The 12,146-nt window shown below is 53.9% G+C and overlaps 5 protein-coding genes across 5 annotated transcripts; 4 read left to right on the top strand and 1 right to left on the bottom strand.

The window, feature by feature from the left end:
• Positions 1 to 119: 119 nt before the first annotated feature.
• Positions 120 to 1,834, bottom strand: COL26b_012549 (uncharacterized protein; the record flags this gene model as incomplete). Its single annotated transcript, XM_053185192.1, has 4 exons — positions 120 to 500; positions 563 to 809; positions 862 to 1,690; positions 1,762 to 1,834. The coding sequence occupies 4 exons, from the start codon at positions 1,832 to 1,834 to the stop codon at positions 120 to 122; spliced, it is 1,530 nt and encodes a 509-aa protein (XP_053030878.1).
• Positions 1,835 to 2,487: 653 nt separating this feature from the next.
• On the top strand, positions 2,488 to 4,044 carry COL26b_012548 (uncharacterized protein; the record flags this gene model as incomplete). Its single annotated transcript, XM_053185191.1, has 2 exons — positions 2,488 to 3,828; positions 3,883 to 4,044. The coding sequence occupies 2 exons, from the start codon at positions 2,488 to 2,490 to the stop codon at positions 4,042 to 4,044; spliced, it is 1,503 nt and encodes a 500-aa protein (XP_053030877.1).
• Positions 4,045 to 4,301: 257 nt separating this feature from the next.
• Positions 4,302 to 5,962, top strand: COL26b_012547 (uncharacterized protein; the record flags this gene model as incomplete). Its single annotated transcript, XM_053185190.1, has 2 exons — positions 4,302 to 4,467; positions 4,530 to 5,962. 2 exons carry the CDS (start codon positions 4,302 to 4,304, stop codon positions 5,960 to 5,962), a joined length of 1,599 nt encoding a protein of 532 aa, XP_053030876.1.
• Positions 5,963 to 6,305: 343 nt separating this feature from the next.
• Positions 6,306 to 7,342, top strand: COL26b_012546 (uncharacterized protein; the record flags this gene model as incomplete). The annotated part of the gene is made up of 2 exons (XM_053185189.1): positions 6,306 to 7,288; positions 7,327 to 7,342. 2 exons carry the CDS (start codon positions 6,306 to 6,308, stop codon positions 7,340 to 7,342), a joined length of 999 nt encoding a protein of 332 aa, XP_053030875.1.
• An 883-nt stretch (positions 7,343 to 8,225) lies between these two features.
• Positions 8,226 to 9,138, top strand: COL26b_012545 (uncharacterized protein; the record flags this gene model as incomplete). Its single annotated transcript, XM_053185188.1, has 3 exons — positions 8,226 to 8,799; positions 8,852 to 8,880; positions 9,049 to 9,138. The coding sequence occupies 3 exons, from the start codon at positions 8,226 to 8,228 to the stop codon at positions 9,136 to 9,138; spliced, it is 693 nt and encodes a 230-aa protein (XP_053030874.1).
• Positions 9,139 to 12,146: the final 3,008 nt, after the last annotated feature.

Genomic DNA, 12,146 nt, shown 5'->3' with positions numbered 1-12,146 from the left:
CTTAATCAAACACTTCAGGTCAATCCGCACGCAAAGACGAGAGAATTCTGATTCAAATAAGTTTCGTACACTTGGCCCGGCTTTGAGGGTCGCCACACCATTCTAGAGTATATCAGATATCAATCCTTGAGCACAACCGCGACCTTCTCTCCATCCTTGCCCTCCACCGTCTCCACCTCACACTTGTAATCCTTGAACTTTCTCGCTGGTACGCCCTTCTGGAACATGTCTTCCAGCTCAAGGTAGCTGCGGCCCTTCATCTCAGGGAAGCAGAAAAACAGGTAGACGGAGCAGATCAAAGACGGGGCAAAGAAAACGAAGGCTACCTTTCCACCCAGGTTTGCGTTGCTTGGATTGATAAGAAACGGGATAAGCTGGGTAACAAGACAGCCTGCTGAGGTGTTGCTCATGATCGTGATTGAGTAGGTCTTTTGACGCAGGCGGGGTGACGGTGTTTCGCCGCCCACGGCAAAAGCAACCGCGCCGATGGATAGTTGATACTGAGAAGAAGAAAAAGATGTCATGTGCCATTCGCGGCCGGGATGTGGAGGAGAAGACTTACCAGGAAACCCCAAAGAGCCATAAAAGCTACGACTGCAGCAAGCGCCTGCTGGTTGTTCTCAATCACGCTTAAACCTCCGATCAGGAGCAACAGCGCTGACATCGAGATGATGCCCCAGACGATAAGAGGACGTCGGCCGGTGCGTTCCACGAGAAACCAGGAGCAGATGTTTCCGAGGAGCTGGATGCTGTAGCAGACTTGGGCGATGCCGATTGGGTTGCCTACGCCGGCAATTGTGAAGAAGTAACTGTGTTTGCCAATCAGTACTGGGTTTCAAAGAAAGGAAGGAAAGAACTCACGGAAGGTAAGATGCCACAAAGTTACTGCCAGCGAGTTGTTGCGCGAGATAGACGACGACCACGATGGTGGTTCGGCGAAGATTAGGACCCTTGAAGCACTCGAGATAGGATGCACCTCTGTCGTTGAGCTCCTTCTCCTTCTCGAGTGTAGTCTCCATGATGGCCAGCGTTTCCTCGACATTGTGCTTCGGACCGTTAAACTTACGCAATGCCTTGGCGGCTTCTTCCCTTCTTCCCTTCATCAGGAGCCAGGTGGGTGACTCTGGCAGCAAAAGGCCTCCCAGGACGAGGACCAAAACGGGTGGCACCAACTGAGTGAAAACAGGCAGCCTCCATCCCCAGTCACTTTCGATGAAAGAACCACCGTATCCGACCAAAGCGCAAGACCATTGTCCGAGAACAATCATGGTGTTGATCAGGATGAGACACACGCCTCTGAGAGAGTCTGGGGCGATCTCAGCGACGTAGACCGGTCCGAGGGTGTGGCCCAGCCCGTAGCCGACGGTGCTGATGAGCTTTCCACCAAAGAGCATCATGATTGAGTTCGAGAAGCCTTGTACCATAATCCCGGCGATGCAGAGACCGCATCCAAGGAGTACGACAAGACGGCGGCCGATGAGGTCGGAGATAAAACCGGTTGTGTACGCTGCTACGAAGACGCCGATCGTGGTTGAGGCATTGAGGATTTGCTGATCATGGGTGCTGATTTCTTTCGCCCCTGTGGCTGTTGTAACTCCAAATTTGTTCAAGAATGAGGGAATTGCGAGGATATTTCCGACCAAGGCGAGCTCGTAGCCGAAGTTGATTGGCAAGATGAAGATGAGGAGGCCTGTTTATGAAGTTGTGAGTGACTTGAAGTTGTATGAAACAAGTATTGGTCTGATCAAGGGTCGGACTTACACCATGATAGAACTCTCTTGTTTTTGGAGAGCTCTGCAAAGCCAGAAGTCGGCTTCTCCGTCGTGGTTGACATTGCGGTTGATCCTGTTGCGCTACTGCTAATTTGATACGCATGGAGCAGTCAGAGTGGCTTGCAGTTGCTCCATCATGAATGAGAATGGACGCCGTCCACACCGTACTTATAATTCTCCAGCTTCAGACTTAGTCTGCGCACACTGATCCCCAACTTCTTGAGCCGTCGAACCACATGTTTCCCCATGGGCAGAGTCTGAATGCCCCCACATCGCATGCTGTGATCCCCGCAAACCCACTGAATTGACTCACGTCATTGGCCGGTCTTATTTCCCCGCGGAGGATTGTCGATGTCCCGTCGTTTCTGCCCGAGTCAGCTGCCCCTTAAAATACCTCTTTCATCACACTTGCTCGGCGATTCGGAGAATTGGATTGACAATACACTACAACCCGAAATCCAGATTACTGCAGATGACAAAACGAGCGTGTGATGGGTGCAGACGGCGCAAGGTCAAGGTGAGTTGCTAGACTTGTTGTTTTTCTATGCGTTGCTGATTGGCATAGTGCGATGGGAAGGAGCCTCGGTGCTCGAATTGCTTCATGTCTTCTCTAGCATGCGAGTACACTGTCCCAGCAAAGAAAAGAGGCCCTCCGTTCAAGATACACAAAGACGTGAATGAGCGCCGAGCCCGAACTAGCAATGCTGTGCAGACAATGGCCGAGGGCGCCTCGCCAGAAATTATCGACAGTTCACCTAACAACGACGCCGGTGCAGAAGTTATCTGCTTGAGTACACCCAGCGTTACAACCGAGATTAGAACCAGTCCCTTCCGCGAGGCGCAAGACGAACTTCTCTCGACGCTCGGAAAGGCGCTGCCATACGCGCCGTTGGAGCACGTTCTATCTACTTGTATCGACCTCTACATGCAATGGGAGTTTCCCACAGGTCCGGTGATCTGCGAGCCAATGGTGCGTCAAGCCGTCCCCATCGTCGTCCCAATTCTCCGGGGCGAAACGGCGATTCCCAGCAGCTCGGTTGCCGGGCCCTCCACTTCGGACGTATCGACAATACGTGCATTTGCTCTGTTGACAGGCATGTGCGCGTTTGTATCGTCCAGCCTTCCAAGCGACTTCTTCGTGCCAGGTAGCGCGTTGGCATGGCCCTTTCTCAGAACGTCACGCGAGGCTCTTCGGTTGTACCAAGATTACGACGTCGAGCATCCCGAAAGCAGTTCAGTGATTATCCGGTACTTCCACTCGAATGCGCTTCACGCGCTGGGAAAGACAAGGGTTTCGTGGCATGTTATGGGCGAAGCTCTGCGTCTTGTCCAGGAGATGCGTCTATATGATGAGACGAGTTTTGGAGGACTCGAGTGGCCTGAGGCCCAGCTGAGGAGGAATGCGTTCTGGCACCTTTACATTGGTGACAAGTCTGCCTCTATCCTGCAGAAGGTGCCTATTTCTCTACATCAAATGTGTCTGGATACGCCCATCACGACAATCTTCGACGAGAACATGGCATGCGGACTAATGGACTCGGCGCATGATTCAAGTAACGTCGCCTTCGAAGACCAACTACGCGTAGGCTTTTATCTCTGCTTCCGCCTCTGGTACACAGCGTCAGAAATGCTCATCGACCTGAACCTCCTGACTCGGCTCCAAAACAGGAGCAGCTCCTCCGCCACAACCTCCCCAGATACCACGACTCTAAGAAGCAGCATCATGCAGTCATACTTCGACTTGACGAGCATCCTGCACAATTGTCCGCCTTGGATAAGGGACCCTTCTTCCAGTACAGATACGTCCACGAACAAAGCTACGGCTCGGTTCCGGACTCGATCCTTTGCCACACAGAAGGCAAATCTCTTCGTCACGCTACACGCATTGCGTCTCGTGCTCCTATGCCGATTCGCCGATCGTGGGTTCGCAGAGATTTTGGGGCTTACTAACGATGCCACGATGTTGTCTCTCCGGAAGGTGGAGATTGCAAGTAACTTGTTGGAAATTGTCACCGAACTGCCGTTCGAAGCGCTCCAAGCGAATGGGGAGCCATGCGTGAGTCTTTTCTAGTGATGACATGAATCTTCACTTCTGCTGAAACCCCACTAGGTCGAGAAACTCCGCCAAGTCGGCGTGGCTCTGCTTGAAATCATCCACAGCGTGACCAACGACGCAATCTCCGCCCGCGCCAAGTCCCTCTTTGGCACGCTTCTAGACGTACTCGTGCGACTCAATTCCAGAGTCTCGGATGAGCTGAGCAATGACCGCTAGTAATGGCCAGATACTCTTCAGGAAGCCTGGACTTGTCTTTCTCCGCGCCAAGTGGGTTCTGCTCCAACATTGGAAGTGGGCTGTTTACATGTATAATCCTCCGCGGAGAATTGGACCCGCACCCCCCATCTCGCCGTATCCCCACTACGTGACACGCGGGGTGATATAAGATTGATGTGCCGACGGGCGGCAGGCGCAGAACAGTTGAGGCAATGACCTGATCTAGGCAACCTCGCAGCCGGATGACATATTCCGCGATGGCAGAGACGAAGACATTCCGCAACCCCGTCATCCCCGGCTTCGCGCCCGACCCGTCTGTGGTCTTCGTGGACGGGGTCTTTTACCTCGCCACCTCGTCTTTTCACGTCTTCCCCGGGATCCCGATATATGCGTCGACGGACCTCCAAGAATGGAAACACATCGGTTTGTGCCCTTGTCAGTGTCGCAGGATGGCTTCCAGGGCCGTGGCTAACAAAGAGGCAAAGGCAACGCGATCAACCGCAAAGAGCAGCTCAGCCTCGAGCGCGCCGAGACGGCGGTGATGCCCCTCGACACGGGCAACATCATGGTCTCATCCGCAGGCCTATTCGCTCCCTCGATTCGACACCATGAGGGCAGGTTCTACATCATCTGCACCAACGCAACCCGCTGCGACGGGGAGTTCTGCCTCGAGAACTTCTACGTTAGCACAGCCGACATATGGGCCGGCGAGTGGTCTGACCCGATCTACTTCCCCTTCCACGGTATCGACCCCAGTCTGTTCTTCGACGACGACGGGAGGGCGTACGTGCAGGGGTGCTGGATGATTGACCGCCTGAAGCAGCCGAGCTGCACGATCAAGCAATTTGAGATCGACATCAAGACGGGCGAGGCGCTTTCCGAGGTCAAGGAGATCTGGGGCGGGTTCGCGAAGTATGATACCGAGGGCCCGCATTTTTATAAGCGCGGGGAGTGGTACTATTTGCTTGTGGCTGAGGGCGGGACGTTTGAGCATCACATGTTGAGTATTGGGCGCTCGAAGAGTATTTGGGGCCCGTTTGAGTCGTGGAAGGGGAACCCCATCATGACTGCGGACGGGAAGGCGGAGTATGTACAGAATGTTGGCCATGGAGAGCTCTTTCAGGATGGAGAGGGGAAGTGGTGGGCTGCTGTGTTGGGGGTGAGGGATGAGGATAGGGCGCCGCCTTTGGGGAGGGAGACGTTCTTGACGGCGGTGGAGTGGCCGGAGGGAGGGTGGCCAAGTGTGCAGCAGCCGAGGACGGAGTTCCAGCGCGAGGTGAAGGAAACCATTGGAACGAGGAGAGATCTGCCGCCGTCGCCGAAGGATGTTGATCTGGTCTACATTCGGGATCCTGATTTTGAAAAGTACGAGTTCAGCGGAGAGGGTGACGAGGGGGCTTTTCGACTTCGGGCGAGCAGTTCCAGCATCTCATCCCCATCCGGTACAGCTACATTCGTCGGGAAGCGGCAAAGGGCAATGGACGCGAGTGCCTCGGTCATGTTAGACATTTCGGCGACGAAGTCGGGAGACCCTCTCGTTGCAGGCCTGGCTCTTTACAAAGACGCGCTGCGTCATGTTTCTCTCGCGTACGACTTTGCCTCATCGCGGCTAGTATTCGACGTCACAACCACATCGGAAGACAAGAAGCAGAGCGTCTCCCTGGATGCCGGCTCGGGGACAACTTCACTGAGCTTCCGGGTTGAGACGTCAGAGAAGGAGTACACGTTCTTCTACCGGGAGAAGGACAACGAGGATTGGAAGCAAGCGGGATCGGCATGTGTGGCAGATCTGGTCGCAAGAGAGATGACTGGGCCAAATTTCGGGTTGTTTGCTCATGCCTCCGGAGCCGAGGGTGTTGGAAAGGAGGCAAGATTTGACAAGTTCATTGTGGAGGGACAAAAGAGCTTGGTGTGGTAGATGGTATGACCGAGGCACTCAGGCAAAGCCTGGAGATCAGGAATAAAGCATTTGTGGCGAAACGGCCTCTTTGAGATTGATTGTCTCTGCGCTCAGTTTCAAGTAAATATTTTGATCTAGAAAATAGATCATCGCGCATGAGGTTGACTTCACGTCTCCTCATTCGTGGTCCTGAAATGCCGAGGTTCATGACGTAATCATGCCAACGACCATTCACCCCTCCATAAGCAATATCCCCCCTCTCTCGTGGAGGTATATCTACAGCATTTATTTTATATTCACGAGAATACTTTGTGGGACTCATCGCCGCTTCAGACTTTACCATAGGGATTCGTTGACCAAGATGGATCCTTCCAAATTGCCGGCCTGGAATCTCCCAGAGGGCGTCACGTCTCGGTTCGTCGACACGGCCCCAAAGGGCCTCAAAGTGCATATTCTCGAATCATTTCCTCAGAGCAAGTCATCGGACTCCCACGCTCCCCTCATTCTCTTACTTCATGGTTTCCCTAATCTGTCGTACGACTGGCGGTACATCTTGCCGCTGCTCGCGAACGCGGGCTATCACGCCGTAGCTCCCGACATGAGAGGCTTTGGAAGAACCCACAATTCCGACCTCAGCCCGATCGAAGAGGAGACCATTCGCCCTGTGTTCTCAGTTCACGACGTGGTGTCGCTTCTCGAGGGCTTACGCTACGATTCTATCCACACGATTGTCGGTCACGATCTCGGGGCCGTGCCGGCATCGCTCACGTCGATAATACGCAAGGACTTGGTCAAGTCGCTTGTTCTCGTGGCACACCCATTCAAGGGCATTCCGGGTCCTTCCGCCAACGATAATAAGGCTGGAGGGGACCCGGATATTCAGGCGTCTCTCGGAAAATTGGATCCTCCGAGAAAGCACTACAAGTACTACAACGCGTCGTCTGGTGCGGCTGATGAGTGGACGAATCCAACGGGTCAGCCTCTTCATGATTTCCTCAGGGGCTATTTCCATCTAAAGTCTGCGGGCTGGGCTGGGAACAAGCCGCATCCTCTGAAGTCATGGACGGCGGAAGAGCTGGTTGTTATGCCGCATTACTACGTCATGAGAGCAGACTTGTCGATGCGCGGAAACGTCGAACTGGACATGGCAGAAGAGTCTCCGAATGTTCTTGAGAAGCTTCCAGACACCCCTTGGCTTACTGATGCCGACCTTCGTGTATACTCTGAGGAGTTTGGCCGTACAAAGTTTGATCGCGCTTTGCAATGGTACAGGGCCATCATCGACCCCAAGCAGGCGGAGGACCTTCTCCCTTTTTCGGGGACAAAGATAGCTGTGCCGACAAAGTATGTCTCTGGTACAGCTGACTGGGGAACATACCAAGTCCCGGGATCCCTTGAGGCCATGGAGGATGGGACCAGCGTCGAGCCTGGTTGCTGGCGGGGGGCAGTACACATTGATGGCGCGGGGCATTGGGTGAATATGGAACAGCCAGACAGGTGTGCTGAGGAGATATTGGCTCTGGCGAGATTTGTTTGAAATTGCTGCGCGTCCAAAGGGGTGTCTTCATCCAGGTTTATGACAGCGATGGCCTCCCTGGACGGGTTCTCAGCAAAGTAGGGGCCGATAGTGCTTAGATAATCGAAAGCCCTTCTTTTGACGTTCCGCATCGTGAGGCATGGGTGATTCGCAGTTTGGTGTTGATACGCAGCCGTGATTCAGTCAGTTTAAGTCCAGACTCTGACCAAGTCCAGTGGTGTTTGCGTACTTCGTATTTCCCACACGGGCGAGCTTTCAGAACTCTCTCAAGTAGCGATTTGATAAGTTCTGCTCATCGTATTGTATATTGTCAAGCTCGACGCGTTAACACGCGTGGAGCTTGAGGGTCGTTGCTGGCGAGGAAGGAGCGATGTCGGTCAACCACCTGCCACCTTCGCTCGCTCCTTCCACCACGGCAGCGAAGGTCGAACCTTCCTTTCGGAGATGCTTCCATTCCAAATTTTCTCTCCTGCCTCTCGCGACGCGGAAAGCCCCCTGCCGGCCACCCTTCGACGCCTTTCCCCGACTCCTGCCCTTTCCTCTCTACATCTTCCCCCCTTCCGCCTCGCCGACTCTGCAAATTTCTTCCCTTCGCAACCAAAAAAACCCCATTCCCCATCAACTGTCACCTCAATACTTGGCTTCCGATTTGTACTATCGTACCACACAGTTGTCTGCATTTTATCGTTTTACTTGCTTCTATTCGCACCGCGCAATCTCGCGATCTCACCCCTGGCCATCACAATGTACGACCAGGCGGTACTTGACGAGCAATGGGCCATCGCCAGAGGCCTCCCCCCTGACGACCGGAAAGCTGCTGAAGGCATTATTCGTCTGGCAGAAATGATGAACGCGGAGGAGCGCCAAGAGGCTGAGGCCGAACGTTGTGCCAGCGGGGACGCCGTCGCCACCCAAGATGCGAACGAACCTGTCGAGCAGATGACCGACGACGCCCCTCAAGCCATCACCAACGACGATGATGTCGCTTCCCATAGCACAGCTTCTGCAGAGACCGCCATTGATGGCTCTGGTGGCCAGAACACTGGTTTTGCGAACGCCATCACCGATAACGACGATCTCACCGCCGGAGGCTTCGTCAACGACACCTTCGACATCGACGCCTTCACCAATGACACGTTTGCGGATTTCAACTCCAATTTTGAGAGTTTCTTCCCTGCTATGGACGGAACTGACAAGCAGACCGCCAACGATGCTGCTGAGGTTACTCGCGTCGTCGACACTACAGAGCAGGACAGCGAGACCGCCTCTGAGCAGTTAAGCGTCCCTTCGGAGGTTATCTCCCCTGCGACCGCGCAAAGTAAGTGGAAGCCTTCTGTCCATTGTTTCCCGCACAGCTGACACGCCAGCAGCCACGCCACCGGCTCCGTCCGACAGCCCGGTCATGTTAGATGCTGCGAAGCCTGCAACTGCTCCAGCCACCCAACTTCGCGACCGAGAATATCCCTGGCAGGACACGACAGGCATCTGGCCGCCTCGGACTCCATCGGGAATCTTGGGTATGTTTTCACTTCTCCTCAATGAAAAGCCACAAGCTAATTATTCGCAGTCCAGAGCCCTCGTCTGCCTCCGCCTCAAGCTGTCTTCCACGGTGCATCTTCCCACACACAGCGTCTGCCGCCTCGCTGCCAACCCGTGACAGCCGCAGCAACTCCCATTGTCGCCAGAACATCAGTTGGAGAGTATCAAAGACCACACAGACCACTTCCTCTGCGAACATCAAGCCAACCAGCCGTTCGTCCCACTTTCAATCAGTTCTCAGGAAGAATGACCACGGTGAACAACGCGTCCGCCAGTATGCCCACCAGCATTCCCTTCAGAATGCCCGCTACCACGTCGAGCGACATGGCAACTACGCAACAGTGGATGAGTAGCCGTGCGTTCAACAATATTCAGACAGGCCATGCACCTCCAGGCCTCAACACCTTCAACGATGCGTCCTACATGGCACAATATGGCACTCAACCGGCAGCTTTGCTTTCCCAAGGACAGACTCAACAGACTCAACTTTCAACGGGTGGGTTCGAGCAGCCGCCAATTTCTATTACGCTGTTCCAGTGTCAGATGCTGCAGCGCCAGTTGGAACAACAGCAGATGCAGTTGGAGGCCTTGATTAGTATGCAGCAGAACAATATGCAGAACAACATGCAGCCTGCTGCTCCAGCAAGCATGACGCAAACTGCGCACACTCATAACCACCGCCGAAAGCGAGCATCAGCAACGACCCAGGAATCCTCTGGCGTTACTCAACCACCAGCGAAGAGAGCCAGGACCCAGCGGCCACCGCTGCAGTCAAACACGTCTGCTGGAAGAAGCGTTCCCCGAACCACGAGCGCACCTCAGCCTGGCAACTGCGGCGCGGTTTACTCAGCCCCAGATTCGGTGTCATTTGTTCCCCACTAGGTCGCGGAGCAGTCTGCAGCGTATCTTTGGTAACAGCGTCAAGTATCCCAAAATGGTATTGATGTGTGCTTCTGATACCATCTGTGTAACATCATCCAGAGACTGGCTTTCAAAGGAGCCGACACTGCTTTCATCAGTTCTATGCACATTGCATCACTCTACTGGCTTTTCTTTTGTTCTTCTCGATGGAGGTATGGGGACTTGGGGTTCCTTAGTGTTATGGGACACTCATGGTATTCTTTCTTATGTTCTTTGTTTCCTTTCGACTTTGATAACCAATAGGCCTTTTTGGTCACTCCATGAATACAATCTATGCTAAAGCAACTCTTCTCCAAGTGAATATTACCTGTGAACCACGCGGCCCCATCATAAGCACGACCAGGCTTGCTGCCGATATCAATCCTGGTGGGTCAAGTCCGAGGCAAATACAGGTGAGTCACTGCGTATTCTCAGAGGCCCCATTCCAGTGTCACACCCAGGAACCAGAAAAAACCTTCTGATTTCATGGTGTTACTCAAGATGTGTTATTCTTATGGGCGTAACTGGCGTATCTTGCGAGTGGGCCCAGCGACTGCAGCATCCTGGATTCATTGCTTCGTATTGCGCAGATCTTCAATGCGAAACCGAAGTTGATGCTCTTTCATTCCGATTGGACACTGTTCTGAGCGTTGCAAATGTTATTTAAAGAGACCTCATGGGCAGCCATGAGACTGACGGACATGAACAAATTTTCCTCGGATCCAACTCAAACAATCTCAGTCAACTTGACATTATGAGCGGTAAGTTCAACCCCAAACATACCCTAAGTGATCGGAAATTTGGAGCATGCACTTGCTCATGGCCAAGTTCCAAAAGCACTCGCATCCTCCCTCCCGTCCAACCTCCCCCCGCCCGTCGACGACGGCGCCTGCGACCATGTCCCCGGCCTCTCCCTCCCGAGCATCCCGCGCTCAACCGCCACGTCTCCGCCCTCGCGGGACTCACCCTCATCTTCGTGTACCCCCGCTCCACCGCCCCGGGCGAGGTCATCCCGCCCGAGTGGGACGCCATCCACGGCGCGCGGGGGTGTACCCCGCAGGCATGCTCGTACCGCGACAACGCGGCGCGCCTGGCGGGTGCCGGGGTGGCGCACCTGTTTGGCGTGTCGGCGCAGACGGTGGAGGTGCAGAGGGAGTTTCGGGAGCGGGAGCACTTGCCTTATGAGCTGTTGAGTGACGCGGGGCTGGAGATGGCAAGGGGACTGGGGCTGCCTACGTTTGAGTATGGGAGGATGAGGTTGTTGAAGAGGGTTACGATGGCGGTTGAGGGCGGGAGGGTGGTGACGGTTTGGTATCCTGTGTTTCCGGCTGATAGGAATGTTGAGGAAGTGTTGGAGTGGTTGGAGGGGCGGAGGGTTGGAGGGAGGGAGTGAGTTGGGATTAGATGTGGGAGTTAGGTAGCCAGTTATGGGCCTCATCATGTACGTGATGGCTCAGATATTTGGCTTACGTTACGACTTTGACGAAGCATTCGCGGACCCCGATTCCCCGGTCGACAGGGAGAAAAGAATGGCCTATAACGCAGTTCATGACCGGAAGTTTTTTTTGCTGGGATCTTGGCCTCAATTAGGAGGCTCTCCAATTGTGTGCCTTGAGCAGTCAAGCTTTTGCAGTCGTTGCAGTAATCCATCCCATTCACTTGCTGGAGCAGATGTGCAAGGGCAGATGATAAGATCAATGGCGACGGCACATAAGTCTAAATTTTAGCAGCACATGTCAGACGAGAATCTACAAAGAGACTGATTGCCATGGCGCAGAAAGAAACCGGCAGTATTCAAAGTGAAGCTTCGACATTCGTCCAACGTGATCTGTAATATAGGTAAATGACAAGCCTGGGTCTCGACGACAGACGGATTTCTAATCATGCAGGCTGACAACTCGTGCCAGGTCATGCGCCAATTCCGACTGTCGATAAGCCTTCTCCCTTCGCCTTTCGACCACGTTTTCTTCGCGGGGTTGCACGCGTTTTGCAGGAAAGCCAGCTGCGCCTTCTGAAGTAAGCATTTCGAGCTGCATATTAAACAACGTGATGAGTGGGCCGTCACTGCTACCTATCACTCGAAATGGAAGTAAGCGCCGAGACTTCTGCTTCGGTTGTCATCACAATTCAGCCGGGGCGTTGCTTATCCTGCGAGCTACATGAATGCTAAGTGGTGTGGGTGACAAGGCTACCAATTGGCGACCAGCTTGGAGGAGTCGCTAAAGA

This window comes from Colletotrichum chrysophilum (genome assembly GCF_026319265.1).
Source record: "Colletotrichum chrysophilum strain AFK26 chromosome Unknown scaffold_180, whole genome shotgun sequence".
Lineage (NCBI taxonomy): Eukaryota > Fungi > Ascomycota > Sordariomycetes > Glomerellales > Glomerellaceae > Colletotrichum > Colletotrichum chrysophilum.
The sequence above is the reverse complement of the archived record's forward strand: the minus strand, read 5'-3'. Positions and strand labels throughout refer to the sequence as shown.